We start from the raw sequence: 17,912 nt of genomic DNA, 5'->3' as shown, positions 1-17,912 counted from the left end.
CTCTCATTGTAATTATGATTTTCAACCACAAGGGTGGTGCCTGATTGGTTTGAGCTTGGCTCCAAAGGTCAAAAGTACCGGGAGGTCCCAAGTTCAAATCCATAGAGGAATAAAAATCCCCTTGTGGCCACGGAGGTTCAAAGGTGACTCCGGGCTATCTTCAAAGCAGGTGGTCTGGGATTAGTCGGCTCGTATAGCGGGTTGGATATTCAGGTTAATCAAAAAAAATTATAATTTTCACAAAAATTCTTGAACAGGGATACTCTGGCCGTTACCTGAACTGCAATCTTCACCTTCCAAGACGGGAGATTCCACATTGGTTTGATCATCAAAGACTTGGCTCTTCCATTTCTTGCATTGTTGAAACTGATTCTGTTGAATTGACTCTGTGGGTTGATTATATACAAGAGGGCAAAGAAGTGAAATGGAATGGACCCGTTATGGAGTATATAAGTGTGGTTCTGAACAACCAGACAAATGGTATAAAGTGGTTCCACTATGGATACCCATGTAGAGCTTTTGAGCCTGAAGCAAAGACATGGGTAAATTATGGACCTCAACCTTACCCGTTGAAATCTGGAGACCAGATTGAAGTTTCCTTCGAAACCCGTGGAAATTTGAAGGTGGAGAAGTGTGGTATTCATCTTGCGTATAAATCAATCATCAAGGCAACTGAACGATCTTCACCGGTCACAACAGAAATAGATGGGGATATCAGTGCTCTTGAAATAAGCTGCAACGAGAACAAAGTTTCTAAAAGGTGGAAACCAGTTTGATAATTCCAGACTGATCTTAGTTGTATGTGGTATGCCAGCAGTCCTCTTGCAACAAGTTGTGCAGCGTTACAGATTTACAGGTATGTCCTCTCATTTTCTCTAAAATATTGCGTTAAACGTTTGCATCATGTATTTGTTTATTGGTTTATTTGAAAGTTCAATCAAGTTCTGTTCCGTTTCAAGTTCAGCAGTAGACTTGCAGTTACAGAAATTGAACTTTTTTTTTGAAGTATATAATATTTATATACGACAAATGCAACAAATAAACTCACACACCCTCCTCACTTATGGTGAGGTTTGAAACCCTGACCTCCTAGAAGGCCAAGGGCTACGATACCGCTAGGCCAAAGGCCCTTTGGTTACAGAAATTGAACTTTCTGGCAGTGTCAAGTAGATTATTTGGTGGCTAATCACTCCTTTGAATAAGTAATCCCCTCTTTCCAATAGTAAAAGAGGGGCAAAAGGATTGAAGGGTTTAGCCGCCTGAATCACTCCGGATAGAAAGATTAAGGGGGTCAGACATGGCATGACATCTTGGTTGAATGGCTGTTATGTTCCCAGAGTGGTTAGTAGCACACGTTCCTTATGGTCTTAGAAGCTTTTGGCGTATGATAGGGGCAACACAATACTCTTTCGGTTGAAAATCCGTTAAACTTTGAAAGGTAGCGGGCAATGGATTTCAACGGTAAGAACAATAAACTAACTTAGTTGCGGTTGAAGGTTAGTTGAAGGCTAACCGCCATTCTAAGGGTTTCCTTAGGATAAGGTTGACATGCCATACAAAAGGCCCTCACCTCTTGTGATAAGTGGGAATGAAATTGAGCACACTCGATTTGAGGGGGGTTGAGGTTATGGATGACATGTTTGACATGATTCCAAATGAGGTCTAGCCGGTGGTGTTGACAGTTGCATACATAGCAAATAAGTCAAGGGAGGAAAGATTTCCATGATCAGGGTAGTTAAATGCACGTAGGAGTACGGTTGGGGGAGGGGATGGGAGGCTGGAGGATGGGTTGGGTGGAGTGTCTTCAAGGTTGGTGGTTGCTTGTGTTAGAGATGGAGTCTCTTGTCGTGCCTGGTGTGCTTTTTCTCATGTTCGACTCTTATACTTCTTTTATAACTCTTGTTGCTCATTATTGTACATGTTATATTTCGTGATTACTTGTTGCACACACCTTTGCGCCATACACAAGCCCCCCGGGAAACAGCCTCTTTGTCCTAGTTAGTACACAAGCATTTGCAAGAATGCAAAAAATAAGATTGCTTCAAGTCAAATAAACCTCAAAAAGTTTTCCAAGTTCCAACTAGCTTTTAGATCTTCATATTCCAAGAACTTGATGTTATCTGTGAGGTTGGTGTTTGCTATCCTTTTATCTTTTCATGCAATTCTTTGTGGAATCAGGTGAAAGTCTGTCAGTTATGTCTTGTGCATTCCCTCTCAGGTCATCATATTATGTTATTTAATATATCTCTACCATCTTTGTATGAAGAATAAAGGAATTAAAGATGTTAAACCCATTTATTTATTGTGTTTTTTGAATCTTGCAGGTAGACGGTCTCTGATTCATGATACACGGCATGATATCAAAGGATTCATGAACAACCGTTTTGCCATATGATCCACAGGTAAACTAAAACTGAACCTTCAAACCTCACTCTCGATAAAAGAACCTGAAAATCTGTGTTCGCCTTCATCCCCTTGAAAGAGACGGAATAAAAAAAGTTCTTCGTTTTCCTTTTCGGAGATTGGCCAAAATAGTCATTTCTCTTATATAAATTGGTCACCTAGTCATTCATCTCCATGATTTACCCGAATACCACTACGTGTGCAAGTCCCATGTCGGACCTAGCTAGAAGACAACCTTTTTATCGGATTTGACCCAGGTCCACAATTGCGGCAGCTAGGTCTACAATTTAAATTTTCTTTTTCGAGTTTTTAGCTAAGGGTCCGTTTATTAAACACTTACCAATGCATAAAAATTTTCTAATCGGATGAACATGAAAAGGGTCGAGAAGCTTACCGGATAAGAGCGATGAGAATGGGGTGTCTTACCCGGTAAGTGAGGATGACGACTCTTACCCAGGTAAGCGCTTTTCCAGTAAATTGTTGCATTCGATACGTTTTCGCATCAAAATAAATTATAGCGTTAACTCCTATTGGTAAGCGCTTATCGGGTAAGCATTTGGATAAACGGCCCCTAAATCTGTAAGTGGATGATGTGAGACTTGCGAAAGCAGTGATATTTAAATAAATAAGGGAGAGGAACGACTACCAATTTATGTAAAAATAATGGCTATTTTGACCTATTTTACTTTTCTTTTCTTCTCTTCCCAAATTCGAGACAAACGAAGAGAGGAATAACTCGGATTACTTTTTTCATTCAAAATTTCTCTAAATTCGTTACTGTAGAAAATGTTGAAATATACCTTCTTTTATTTTCATATTTGTAATGCCTTGAATCGAAAAGGGACCAAATTAACCAAAAAGGGATGATATGTTAAATTTTAAAACCAAAAAATAACAGGGGTCTGAATGGATTTACCACAAAACAAATGGACCTGTTTTATAATTATAGAAATTTCATTATAAACTGATAATGGTGCAGTGCTTGAGCTCAATTAGACCTTATTTACGTCATTGCCATTCAATGAAATTTCCAAAAACTCCCCAGTTTTACCAACACAACACCCCATAAAAACAAACACAACACAACATTTTAAAAGCATGTAGTAACTATCAAAGTAACTTCCTGTGTTTTACCGACGTAAATAAAGAGGCATAGTATACATTTACCTAAAAGTTTCTACGACTTTGCCGTGATAACTTCCGAGACCATCGTATCCATACCACACATGCCCTGCCCTCTGCAAAGCCGATAATATCCATTCTCCCCCCACCGTTTTCCCCACGAGTTCTTGATGATCCAATAAGGCTTGTTACCCAACCTTAGTATCGAAAACCCTTTCGAACCATATCCCACAAGCAACACACCGTGGTTTACCCGTCTCTTTGAACAAATCAACGGGCACGACACTCCCCCGATGTAAGTTTGCATGAACACCGCGTTCAATCCAACTGCAACACAATAAATTCTTTAGGGCATGTCCAGCAGTTTCACCATAATTTCTCATAAGTAAGAAACAAAAATCAAAATCCCGTACGAAATGCATATTCAACTCCAACATAATCTTCATTTTGGAGAACGTAAACGATTTTCGAGACTCCAACCATAGTGCTAAATTTTATCACTAAATTTATAGCTATATTAGTACATTTTAGCTCTTTTTTTTATTAACCTGAATATCCAACCAGCTATGCATGCTGTGAGCTGACTAATCTCAGGGCGACCACCTGCTTTGCAGATAGCCCGGAGTCACCGTATTTGAACCTCCGTGGCCACAAAGGGATTTTTATTGCTCCTTGGATTTGAACCTGGGACATCCGGATACATTTGGCAGGTAAAAAGGCTAATAACATTCCTTTTGGAAGGGTTTGTTATGCTATTGCTGGTTGGTTCATAAATAATGCCGTATGTGTTAACCTTACCGGCGAGTGGGCCGTGTTTCACCAAATGGGCAGCCATTTGATCCTCATCACCAGTGATACTCGTGAAGTTCGAGACTTTTACGGCTATCTTTTCAGCATCAAACTTGCATTTACCAGACTTCCCGGTATACGGATACGACTCTTCTGATTCGATGCCTCCTGCCTTGATTAGATAATTGTAGGCATTTGTCATAAGTCCGCCGGAGCATCCACTGTCACAGGCATCCTCTTCCRATGGATCGCACTACACCAAAACATAAATCAAACCAGATTTGGGTCCTCAAATTTGTRGTGAAAAGATAAATTTGTAATCGAAATTGAAATCTAACCATGTGATCACAATCRACGAGCTGTTGCTCGCTCAAGGTAAGAAGCTTCCCAGTTGCGATGAAATTTGCACCTTCGATAACCCCCGTCGTACTGAATRCCCAACATGCCCCACACGAACCCTGCAACCATATCAATCAAACTCGAGTATTTGCAGGCTTGTTCCTGACATTTTATAGGCTATGGGCGAACGTAAAAATAGGGCCCACTGCTAGAAACAAGGCTTTTAGCGACGACAAAAATCTATTTATCATCAGAAATAGTATATAACAACAACATGATGTCGTCGCTATAACTTGTGGCGGAAATTTGTCATCAATAAAAGGCGTATCGTCAAATCTCACTTTTCTTGTAATGACTCTTAGTATGGAAAAAAAAATCTATACATGTTATTTATTAGTATAAAATTGAGTACAAGAAATGCTAATAATTTATTGAGGAAAAAAATCTTATTTATCTTTATCATAGATATGTAAGAGAGTATTTAAATTTACGTAGTTCTTATTAGGTAATTTGAAACCAAGAGTATATAAACCATGGTTGATAAATTTTTATAAAAATAAGAATTTTCTAGTTAATAACAAGAAATATGTGTTATTTTGATAGAAAAAGAGAATTCGTGTGAATGAAGTAATCATGAGAGTCAATGAGAGATCAATAATAAAGAAGATTATCAATGTTTTCTAGACAAGTAGACAAATGAGAATCAATAAGAATATGAAATAAAATATGATTCATTAAGATCCAATAAGAATACACATATAATATGCAAGCTCAACAAATGATTGTTTGTGCACTTAAATAGAATCTTGTGGTGTGGTGAAATTCCAATGAAAGATACATAAGTCAAACAATTGATGAAAATATTTAAATTCTATTTTCTTTCTTTTTTGTTCAACTAAAATAAGATGTTAAAATTAAAAGTTTATTTAACATGACATATATAGAAAAAATTTATTGATTAATCATAAAACCTTGAAATACGTCATAAATTATAAGACAATAGATTAATTGTCAAAAAATAGTAAAATATTTTATGTAAAAGCAAAAATAGATAACAATACTCAACAAAAATAATTAGAACAAGATAATCAAATAACAATAGTCAATAGAAGCAGAAATTGATAAAAATATCCAACAAAAATATATAACAATAACAAGCACATGATCTTAACATTAAATTGTTCAAACACAAAAACAATCAAACATATAAAAATAATAATAACCAATATTATCGGACCTTGTTAGAGATAAAAAAATATTAGAAAAATAATAAATAATAACATATAATGAATAACCAATTAATTTTTTTTTTTTTCAAATATAATTAGTGAGGAAAACGGTGGGGGGAGTACGGATATTAGGTTTGGCTACTATCAAGTAACTTCATGTGTTTTACTGACGTAATTAGATGTTTTGTAAACCTAAGCATTTGTATACCTAATTTTTTAGCTTTTATTATATATTAAATTCTTTTTGACGTTTATTATATGTTATAATTTTTTAGGTTTTTTTAATTTATTAAATTCTTTTAGACTACGAAAAAAAATTGAACCCCTGATAAGCATCGGATTTTATAGAATGTTTGAAATTAAGATTTGGGCTATTTTAATGTGTTTGGATTTAGAATTAAATTGAATTGAATTTAATATCTGTCTCATCTTAACTTTCTTCTCATCAAAAATCAAAACCCAACACATTAATGGAAACGCACCTGCATCTTAACCTCGGTAACGGCACCTTTCTCTCTCCAATCGAAATCATCAGGCAAATCCTTGACCTCCATAGGCGGTGCAGCTGTTCCTACGTCGTTGCTTTTCCGATCAATTCCACCGCCTTTCACGCCCATAAACATAGTTTCGAACTCCTCCTCTGATAGATCTGAGAACGGCGTAACGCCATGAACCGCCGTTGGATCCAGCAATTGGTGTTCGGCAGCTCTAAGGAGATTCTTCGAAAATACACCGAGGCGGTGCAGGTACTCCTCTCGAGTAGAGTACTGCTTCCCGTGTTCTTGTATGAACGCCGTGAACCGGTGTTCCGTCGGAGTTCCAATGAGGTGGTTGTTCGGATGGTCAGTGACTTGGACTATGATAGGATCGTGAGGTGTTGCATGAACGGCGTGAATTGCGCATGTTAGCACGGTCAAAACAGCGGCGTATGCTAGAACACCTCCTCCTCCCATTGTTGTTTCCGGCGAAGCTCTCCTTCCCATCAGCTAGCGGAAGAGGACCAATAAGCAGGGTTGAATGAAGGTTAATTTACTGATTTACCCTTTAAGGCGGTTTAAGATGAAAAGGGTATAGGAAGAAGCCAGGAGGGGGCAGTGAAGTACATTTGCATGAAAGTGGCCTTATTGCAACACCTGGAGCATGTATGATATGATATTGCCTTGTTTACTGACACGTAACTGTTTAAAAACATTACAAAAAAAGAATATAAAACATAAGGAAATAGGTAAGGCCATATAGTCATTTTTTTATCTGGTTTACTTAAGGGTTGTTTACTAAATACTTATCTGATAAATGTTTATTGGTAAAATTAATACTATCATTTACTTATCGAGTAAGATTTTAGTCTACTAAAACGGCATCGCATGCATTAATTTACCCGATAAGTACTTACCGTGGTAATAGTCGTTGCCCTCACTTACCGGGATAAAACTCTTGATCCTTGTTTCACTTTTAGCAGATAAGATTCTTGTTATTTAACGTATTTATCCGACAAGGTAATATGATTTGGTAACCGTCTTATCTGAGTAAGCGGTTGGTAAACAATCCCTTACATTTTTTGAACGATTAAGTTACTAAATATTTTTTGAAAAAAAAATACATACATCTTTAAAATAAAAAAAATAAATCAAAAATTACTTAGGTTTACCAAAAAAAATACTAATGTTTAAAAAAAATTATAAATGAAATTTATTTTATTTAAAAATAAAATATATTCTATAGGCGATTTTCTAAATTAAAAAAAATAGAAAATAATTTGATTAAATTACTGATGGGTTAATGATAAAATTATTTAAATATAAATTATTTAAAATTCGTTGCTAATGTCTAAATTAAAAAAATAGAAAATAATTTGATTAAATATATACATGAAGGGGTTGGTTTAAATGTTAACCAAGTTTATTGTGTTAACTTTGTTACTCAATCTTAGTTATTGATTATTACAATAAATAGTTGAGATATACCATATTAAAATTTTAATTTTTTAAATTTACAATTCCACAAACATATGTGAACTAAGTTGGAAAAAGGGTATTTATATATATATATATATATATATATATATATATAAACTTGGACTGCATAGCATTTATGAACACAATATGAATATAATAAGAATAGTTGCTACATGAAAAGAAATAAATAAATAAAACATGTATGAACAACTTGTGAATAATAGTTCATTTATTATGAACACATTCAAGAGCGAATAAATGTTGAGATATGCAACTAGTGTACATATGAACACAATATGAACACTTATGAATTATAGTTATTTCATTATGAATACATTCAGAAGCGAGCCAATGTTGAGATATGCAGCTAGTGTACATATGAACAGCTTGTGAACAATAGTTCATTCATTATGAACACATTCAGGAGCGAGTCAATGCTGAGATATGCAACCAATGTACATATGAACACAATATGAACACTTGTGAACAATAATTCATTCATTATGAACAAATGAGTATGTCCATAATAGCTTGAAAGATACCGAAAACTTTACTACCGAGTCTCCTCTATCAATCACAAGTTCAAAAACATTATAGATAGAAAAATCAATATTATAAAAAAAACAAGATCAATAATAAATAACAAAAATCATAGGATTGTTTGATTTTGTAACTCCCAATTAATAATATGAAAGTTATATAAAAAAGAAAAATACATATTTACCATTGTCATTAAATTATAAGATGAATATGAACCTATATGTAAGATGAATTGTCATTGGTTGAAAATGGTTAACAAAGTTAACACAATTAAACTTGGTTAATATTTGAACCATACTCTATGCATGAATTACTTATATATAATTGATGATTAACTTGACCATCGTCATACGTTATAACACAGTAATATGTTAATAAGCGTAAAAGATCGTATTTAAATCTTGTCAGTGGTGTCATTTCACCAATGGATTAGCATCTAATTTTAATTAATTATGCATTTAATTAAATTTTATCGTTAATATATTAATAATTTAATTTAATGAAATTATTTTTTATTTTTTAATTTGAAAAGTCACCATGGAAACATATTTTATTTTTAATTAAAATTTTAAATATGTTTTCATTTTTTTTAATTTGAAAAATCACTGATAGAATTTTATTTTAATTAAAAATAAATTTTATCAGTAATTTTTTTAAATGTAAATACTTTTGTTATAAACGTAAGTATTTTTTTTGATATATTTGTTTTATTTTATAGATGTATGTATTTTTTTTGTTCGAAAAATGTTTAGTGACTTAATACATTTAAAATATGAAAGTTCATTGGATTTTTTCAGACTTTTTTCATTATTTTATCACATTAATCAGTAATATAGGTCATAAGGATTTATCTAACATGTTTTAGAAAGTTAAAGAAGTTATTTAACAAGTTTTAAAAATATCTAATGCCTTATTTGTTCCACAAATTTTATCTAAAATCTTAATCGTTCTAATAACTAAAATGCATTATATTGTTTTAGGGGCTGTTTGACAATTGCTGAATGGTTTGATACAGAATGATTAAGACTTAAGAGGCTCTCATGATATAGTACAGAATGAAATATAATTGTTTGGTAATTGTATACAATGAAATTAGGGCTATTAATGGTTAAGGAAGATCCATGATTCAAAATCATTCAGAAATTTTTAAAACTATTAAAAGACAAATTTTTTTATCAAATAAGATTCACTTCTTAATGATTCAAATGTTGTCTTTTAATAAAACTATTAAAAAAATAAACAAACCCACCCTCGTGCTTCTCCCTACATCCCAAATACAAGAATCCAAACCCTACCAAACCATTCAAACTAAAAATAAAAACTATCCAGAAAAAGTTGGTTTTTTTTTTTTTGTACTTTTCCTTTTTTCTTTTTCTTTCTTTCTGTCAAATTCAAGTCCGATGATTCACGCGAATAGTCATGGTCCGTAGTCAGGTGACACCACCCTTATACAAGGTGGTTCCTCCCGAGGGCTTCAGTCTTCACACATTGAACCCACACGCCAAGTTCTATTTCGTTTTTCCCCCTTCTGAAAGTCGCTATTCATCGAAGAAAATTCCTCAAGGTAATCGTATTTCCTATTAATGAATGAATCTAATCGTATGAATTGTTAGATTTTAGTTGTGATATGTGTGGTTTCTGAGTTTTATCATCTATTTATTTGTTCGTTTCATCAGGAATTTTTGATTTCTTAATCAATGGTTGGAAAGGATTCGGATTATCGTATATTTGTGGGAGGGCTCTCATGGGACATCACCGAACGTCAGCTTGAAAGCGCCTTTAGTCGTTTCGGCAAAGTTATCGACTCTCAGGTTCCTTATTCTCCTCCTGTCATTTATGCCCTAGTAATTCTGATTACTTGATATTATTCGTCTAGTCTATTTGAGGAATGGATCTAACTTTTTTAGCTTTTGTATTTTTCACGAATTTTAGTAGTTTTGTTGTATTTGTCGTCACCAAGTATGATTGGCGATTTATTGAACCAAAAATCACAATTTCAGTCGCTAAGTTATAGCTATCCAATATGAAATTGTTGTTTCTGGAAATCCATTCGTTTCAAAGCTTCATACAGTCTGTTAAGTAGGGTTTGGATTCTTGTATTTGGGATTTAGGGCCAGTTGGGTTTGAGGGATTCGGATTTCGTGGGAGTATTTGGAATCTTTGGTGTGTTTCCTATGAAATCCCATAAAATACCAACTACCCTTAGGTTCGGTTTGGTTTGGAGGATTGGATTGTATTTGGAGGGATTTGGAATTGAATTCCATTCCAATCCCGGTTTAAAGGATTTCCTGGATTTGAAATCCCACAAACAGGGGATTTTGAAATCCCAGGGGGTTGGTATTTCACGCGATTTCATAGGATTTTTATGTAATAATGTTTTAAAATATATCAAAAACATTTGTTTTGGAATAATCAATTAATAAAAAGGTAACCTAATTATTTATGATTTGTTTTTATAAACAATGGAATACAATTCCATTCCAAATTCTACAAACCAAATGCACCGAAGATTTTAAATGCTTCCAAATCCAAATCACTCCAATTTCAAATCCCTCAAAACCATTTCATCAAACCAAACGCCCCCTTAGAGGGGATTTCTAAATCCCATGTTTGCGGGATTTCAATTCCAAACTTTTCTTTAAACCAAACGCAGGATTGGAATGGCATCCAATTCCAAATCCACCAAATCCCACAAGGCCTACATCTTTTAAAGTATGAGAGCCAATGGATACATTATTTTGCTTTCATGCTTTTATCTCCACGGATGTAAATGAAAGCACTGATAATTCAGTCTAGCTTACTTCAGTTAGATCAGGTCTTACCTTGCCTCATTCCTCATATATTTAGGAACTTACTCGGCATTCAGAAAATATGTGCGACACTAAGAGCTATTTCTATTCCCTACGACTATGCAAATCATACATTTTATATGATGAGTTGAGCATATTTATGCTACTGGGGTTGGTAGCTTCTTGTTTTCAGCATTAAACATTAATATTTATTTTTTAATATTTTATATGGTTTTGTTTTCTTCTTTCTCACTCTCTGTTGTGTTGTTTCTTGGTTTGAATGCTGATTGTGGCTTTTGATTGCCTAAGATGGATTTGCTTACAAGGAAGTGTGGTTCCGTTCGTTCTGAAATTAAAGATGGCAAGGATCTACTTACATATGTTTATAAACTGTAGTGCAGCCTTTTTGAAGGAAGATTGAATCAGGTGTCGATTTAAGTGTATTTGGCATCTGTTTTGAGGAAGATATGTGGCCTGAGGTCCACTGATGGAGATCTGACAGAAAATTTGGGGTCTTGGCTTATACCTTAAGCTGTGGAAATGCACAGCAATTCAATCGATTTGGCAAACGTCAAGAAGATGCCTTTGAAACTGTTGAATACGGATAATGTTTTTTCATTGTTGTGCACACAGAAGGGCCAAGGGTCCAAGTTGAAATACTATACTAGATCCGAGAAGTTTTGAGCATTCCCGTCTTATTTATCCTTCACATCTGAACTTCTAGTTTTTTTTTTGTCTCTGCTGTAAAACAAAGCAGAGATCATTCTTTAACTTGGAAATTCTATGATTAGTCCAGGCTAGGTGGCAAAAGAGGGAGCAAACTGTAATCAACTTCTAAATTATTTTAGGTAATTTTTGAAAATTATCAAAGGCATCTCCTTGAAGTTTGCTATATCGTTATGGATTGCTGTTCAACCAGACATTTATCACAATTCAAGTGGAAGTGAATTTGGAAGGGAATGATGCCTGGTTGTTCAGCTTGCTAAGTAACACGTTTTATCTACTACTGTAATTTATTCCAGAACCAACTTTTTGGTCCAAGTTTCAGGGAAGCTGCAGCTAAGTGACAAATAGGGATTTGAAAAGCTTCGTGTGGAGTTAATTATCTTGATTTGATGGGAGTGGAAATCCTATTTCGATCTGTAGTTTCTATGGGATCAATTTGGGGTGTGCCAATTACTGAAGTTTAGTAGTACTTGCCATCAATGAGGGAGATTTTTATTCGAGCTGCTTAAAACTTCACCACCCAGACTATCCCTAGGGTTTGTTAAGACTTAAGATTAAGTTGCTTTTCCTTGGTTCTGGCAGGAAGATTAACAAGGGCTTGTTCGACTATTGTTTTCAGCAATGGCAGTTGGGGGCATCTGTATTGAGTGATTCCATTTTCTTATGCCTACAATCATTAGATTAAGATGCTGAGTGTTGTATCCAAGTTGCTGTTTCCATCATGGATGGTTCTATGGAAGAAGGCTTGGTAGCTGTTAACTATATGGTGAAGTTTTTGTGCATGTCATATTAAGCATTCTTGTCTGCCGGATTTCTGTTCTTTATGCGATTTTGGTGTATCGTAATGCTTACATAGAAGTATAAAAAATTTACTAGCTAGCATCATCCTTAAATTGGGTGATCTTGCTTCCACTACCGTTGCCTGTTTGTGGAACAAGGACAATGATAGTTTTGCCTAGTGTTTTAGGATAGCTGTAGTGATATATTCTGTTATACTCCTCAAAGTGAGTACTTGGGTTTAGTGCTTCATGATTGGAGTTCAACTGATGATGAAGACAGGACCGGTTGGGAGATCTGGAGTTGAAGGTTCAAAAATATAGAGAAAGGTTGGGTGTAATTTAGACTGCAAACGAAATGGTGCCAGTTATCTTTCTATCAGTACTTTCAAATATGGGTCATATTGTCTCAACAGGGAAGCCTTCTTGTCAAGATTTCTTGTTGAGATGGTTCTATGCTATCTTTTTTCTGACCAACATAAGGTTTCTTAGCTATCGAGCATCTTTGCTTTCCACAGTGTGCCCTTTTTGTGTCATGTGAGATTTGGTGGTTGATGATCAACGCCGTGCTTGGCCAATGAGTAATAATTGCTGATATTGATTAAGTGTCATCAGTCACTAGCAGATGGCTAGGAAGATATCACTATGTTATAAATTGCAGCTAATGTGTTCAAGGAACTAAGCTAACATCTGAGAGAGTTTACATCAGTCTTCTTGCAAGTGCCCTCAAATTCATGTCAGTCTGTTTGCCTCTTCTTCTCTGGTGGATTAGTGCTGTCTTGCTTCTCCAACAAGTTAGGCTGCGTATTTTAAATGTCAATATCAGTGGGATGATGTGAAGTTATGATAAAAGTTTTAACTTTTGGAAGTGTACGGTCAACTGAAACTCTCACTAAAGTGGTCCTAGCTGGATGTTCTTCGGACACACTCTCTTAAGATAATTTTTTTAAAAGATAAAGCGTTCTAGTAACAGGAAAAACAAACATTACTCGGAATGGGGAAAAGAATAAAGTACAGAGATCGATACAGAACTCCATGAGCTTTTCTAGAACCCAACAGATTAAGTTCTTTTTCTGCAAATTTGATTCAGAGGTAAATATGTTGCGCCAAATAAATTTGCTGTTATGATTCTTTCTTCAAAGTGAGTAAATTCCTATTTTGTTCTTTAAGAGATGTTGTCATCATAAATTTCATAATAAATATCATTGTCGTGAAGTATTTTGGCTTTGTGCTCGTAGTTAGTTGTTATGCTTTGGTAAATAGACATTTCCATTTGCCTAGCATGTACAAGATTTCTATGTTTCTTTTTGGTGATGGAGGGTTTGTGTGCATTTGGCAGTTTGTTGATGTGTTATTTGACTTGAGATAAGTACCATGAGGTTGTTATTACCATGTCTATGTTTCGGTGCTCTACCATTTATGATGTGTTTTTTAAACTGTTCCACTAGATGGCCGTCAGGAGAATAATGGTGTTTATGCTGACCATCTCTTGATAGTTGATATTTTATTTGCATGCTGCTGCATCTTTACCATTCCATTGTAGCATAGTTGATATTTTATTTGCATGCTGCATCTTTATATGAGATGGTAATTACAATATTTGAACTTAAGATTAAAACTTGAGTTGATGGTTACTTCCTCTGGCCCAAATAAGTGTCCAGATTTCTATTTTAGTTTGTCCCATAATATGTGTCTACTTACATAAGTAAGTGCTTACTTTCTAGTTCCACCATTAATTATGAGACGGTGTCATTCATTAATTCCTCTCTTATTAAGGGTAAAGTTGTCATTTAGTTGTTTAAAAATTGTAGTAATTACACATTCTTAAAACCGTGTGCCTTTTCCATTGTGGACAAGTTATTTTGGGATGAAGAAATAAAATATTTTGACTTCGAAAAGGTAAAGACGATAGAACTACTTTATTGCCACTAATATGTTTTTGCTCTGTTTGCTAAAGAGAGCATGTATTAAGACATGGTTTTGATCATCCTTGCAACATGCATTAGAAAACCAATCAAACGATTGAGAGAAGTTAAAAGACTTCTTTGCAGTTACTCAAAATGCTGGTTCACAGCCTTTCAAGAAAGATATTGTGTACATTGCTTTTCTTAAAATTAATTTTCATTTAACAGAATACTTGGGAAAACCGCTGCTTGTATCATACGCTCCATTTGATAGATAATTTACTGTCATTGTTTGTTAATGATGAATATTTAATCAGTCTTCCCTCCATCCTTGTCAACTTTTTTATTATTTATGCTATAATTCAAACTTCTGTAATTTGGCGCAAGATCCTTATTAAGAAATTTTGCTTTTATACTATTTTCATGGCTGTATGTTCTTAACTGTGACTTTCATGTAGATTATGATTGAAAGAGATACTGGTCGTCCACGAGGATTTGGGTTTCTGACATTTTCAGACCGCCGAGGTATGGAAGATGCAATCAGGGAAATGCATGGCAGCGAGATTGGTGAGCGAGTTATCTCAGTGAACAAGGCCCAACCTAGAATGGGCAGCGATGATCCAGACCATGGCTATGGTGGAAACTACCCATCACGTGGTAGAGGCAGCTATGGTGGAGCAGATAGGTCTCTAGGGCAGGACGAGTGCTTCAAGTGTGGTCGTCCAGGGCACTGGGCTCGTGATTGCCCTTCAGCAGGTGGTGGTCGAGGTGGCAGCGAGTTCTCCTCACGCTCCAGGTTTAGTGGGGCTGGCGGCAGTGGAAATTACTATGGAGAGCGTGATCGTGATCGTTTCATGAATGATAGATATGATGGAGGAAGTTTTGGAGATAGAGATCGATATGACAGCAGAGAAAGCAAATACGGAAGTCACAGCCGCTATGCTAATGAAAGGTATATATCAAAGTTTTAATACATGATGCAATTCTTCACTTCAGACATCATTTAAGCAACTTTTCTACCCACCAAAATAACCATTACTGTTCTGGACCAACCGCTATCCATGTTTCTACGACTCTCAGTCTTCAGTAGCTATCAACCAATGAATACTCTTCTTATTCCCACTAAGATGCTATGCTGAAGTGGTGAACACCATACATTTGGGTCATTTATAGGAGATGAAAGCTCATATCCGAACCATACATGTTTTTGAGAACATGATATCCAAATATTTGATGTTATTATTCATGATGAATAACCCTGAATGATCGTGAATATTATTTACATTGAATATCATGCATTTTCATTATTCATGATATCATGTATTTTCCACATGAATATCATACATTTTATCAGTGTTCTAAAAGGTTCACCGTGGCGCTTTGCGGCTCAATGCTCGTCTGTAATGCCACATTAAGCTTGTGGAACGCCATGGCCCTATCCCTATGTGCGATTTTGTAGGACGTTATTTGATTTGTTTAACTTTTTTAATGTCATATTTTTTGTTTTTGTATGTAACCTAATTGCCTCACGCCAACTTTAGAACCTTGATTTTTACCATGCTCATTATGAATAATTTTCATCATGAAGATCTATCACGACATTCATCATGAATAAAACATTAATAGTTGGTTCTCCATGTTCTCAAAAATATTTATGGTTCTCATTTGGACTTGGCCCTTGTAGGATAATATTACATAATTATCTTTATGGTATGAGCTGGCATTTTGGTTCAGATAACAGAACAAGTGAATGGAAAGATACAAGTAAATCTAAAACATGGTGGTTGTTAAATTTGTTTGAAATGCATACATGTAGGTTTCCACCTACTGGAGATCGGTTTGGAGTTGACAGGTACGGGGCTACAGATCGCTACCTACAAAATGGGTATGGGCGGGAGAGAGATTATGATCGGGATGTTGGGCGTGAGAGGTATGGAGGTGGAGGTCCTGCACGTTATGAAGGAAGAAGCTACAGGGATAGAGCAGGTCCTTATGACCGCCCTAGAAGGGGTGGAGGTCGTCCATCTGCCATCGACTATTGAAAAGCTTCTTTTCTGGTAAATTAGCAAATTGACTCTGTTAGTTAGATGTTTGTATATCTGCATGGTATTTTGATCTTAACTGGATGTTTGTAGCTGGAATCTTTCTATTAAACAAAGTATAGGTTAAAATATTGGATCGGGCTTGGTTGCAGCTGTGACTTATAGGGTTTATGGGTATAAAAACATGTAGAGTTAGGGCCGTCATGACGATTAGAATAATTTTGATCTATTTGTTGCTTGAGTCTCGAAAGAGATTGTCGCAAGGACCTGGACGGGGCTAGACAAGGTCCCAAGAACAACGATTTAGGTTTGGCTAAGCCCTATCTCTACTCTACTAGTAGACTTTTAAATGCTTAGGTATACAAAATGAATCAACATGGTTCAAGTTTGGGACTAAAAAACCCAGAAACCTGTCTAGGCTAGGGCCGGGTTTGGAGTCACTTTTGACCTTGTAAAATATGTATAGATGCTCCCTTCTACTGGGCTTAAGGGACTTGTTTGGTTATAACTGTCTAGGACTGGTTTTGTAATGAAATCATTTTTGGGTCGACCCTACAAGGACTGGTTACAGGAGGAACTAAGGGTCCGTTTATCAAACGAATGCAAGAATCGAGGGTCTTACCCGGTAAGTGAGGACGCTTACCGGGATAAATTGTTGCATACGATGTGTTTTAGTGGATAAAATCTTACTTGGTATGTAAAGCAATAGTATTGAATTTTGCACGTAAGTGATTACCGGGGTAAGTGCTTAGGTAAACGACCCCTAAGACTTTTTACTTGTTTAGTTTTATGTTAATAGATAAATAAAATAATATATATATTATGTAAATGCATGTATACTCTATTTGGTTCAGGTCGAGTACTTATAGTTTAAACCCAAAATAGATCATGAACACCCGATTTTTTTCAGTTTTTGGTGTTTTCGACATTGGATCAAACGGTTCGATATGGTTCTTCAGTTTTTTGAACATGGTCGAGATATTACTTGTACAAAAAATACCCTCCGCAAAATCCAAGTTTGATTTTGTTGATTTATTATAATATGCTAATTTTAACGACCTCTTAATCAGGCTTATATTTAGTTGATTTTGTGGTTTTATTTGATGGGTGATTGTTGTGTCTATTTTAAAAGTCGTAATCAGATATCTACAAAGTATGGACTCGTAAAATTCAAATGGATTGAAGATTTATTTATGTCTACCTCCACACACCACATGTAGTGGACTAGTGGATATGCTGCTTTGTTTGAATCTGCTTTCAACATTTCTATCTGTTTCTGGATTTATATCAGCTAAAAT

General features: G+C 35.2%; 3 protein-coding genes across 3 annotated transcripts in view; 2 read left to right on the top strand and 1 right to left on the bottom strand.

Annotated features, from left to right (window-relative positions):
- Positions 1–3,359, top strand: part of LOC112524743 (TMV resistance protein N-like) — a 20,860-nt gene extending 17,501 nt beyond the window's left edge. Inside the window, exons 8-9 of the mRNA XM_025134701.1 lie at positions 258–856; positions 2,325–3,359. Coding sequence (XP_024990469.1) covers positions 258–776 — 519 coding nt within the window. The 3' untranslated portion in view covers positions 777–856; positions 2,325–3,359. The remainder of the gene's footprint in view (positions 1–257; positions 857–2,324) is intronic.
- Positions 3,360–3,430: 71 nt separating this feature from the next.
- Positions 3,431–6,923, bottom strand: LOC112524175 (probable cysteine protease RD19D). Its single transcript, XM_025133878.1, has 4 exons — positions 6,365–6,923; positions 4,653–4,772; positions 4,324–4,567; positions 3,431–3,852 (listed from the first exon to the last, which is right to left on the bottom strand). The coding sequence occupies exons 1-4, from the start codon at positions 6,863–6,865 to the stop codon at positions 3,581–3,583; spliced, it is 1,137 nt and encodes a 378-aa protein (XP_024989646.1). The 5' UTR covers positions 6,866–6,923; the 3' UTR covers positions 3,431–3,580.
- A 2,900-nt stretch (positions 6,924–9,823) lies between these two features.
- LOC112524086 (glycine-rich RNA-binding protein RZ1B-like) lies at positions 9,824–16,743 on the top strand. The gene is made up of 4 exons (XM_025133730.1): positions 9,824–9,941; positions 10,054–10,188; positions 15,031–15,524; positions 16,389–16,743. Exons 2-4 carry the CDS (start codon positions 10,075–10,077, stop codon positions 16,612–16,614), a joined length of 834 nt encoding a protein of 277 aa, XP_024989498.1. The 5' UTR covers positions 9,824–9,941; positions 10,054–10,074; the 3' UTR covers positions 16,615–16,743.
- The last annotated feature ends 1,169 nt before the right edge of the window (positions 16,744–17,912 follow it).

Source organism: Cynara cardunculus (genome assembly GCF_001531365.2).
Source record: "Cynara cardunculus var. scolymus isolate 2C chromosome LG 13, CcrdV1, whole genome shotgun sequence".
Taxonomy (NCBI): Eukaryota; Viridiplantae; Streptophyta; class Magnoliopsida; order Asterales; family Asteraceae; genus Cynara; species Cynara cardunculus.
The sequence above is the reverse complement of the archived record's forward strand: the minus strand, read 5'-3'. Positions and strand labels throughout refer to the sequence as shown.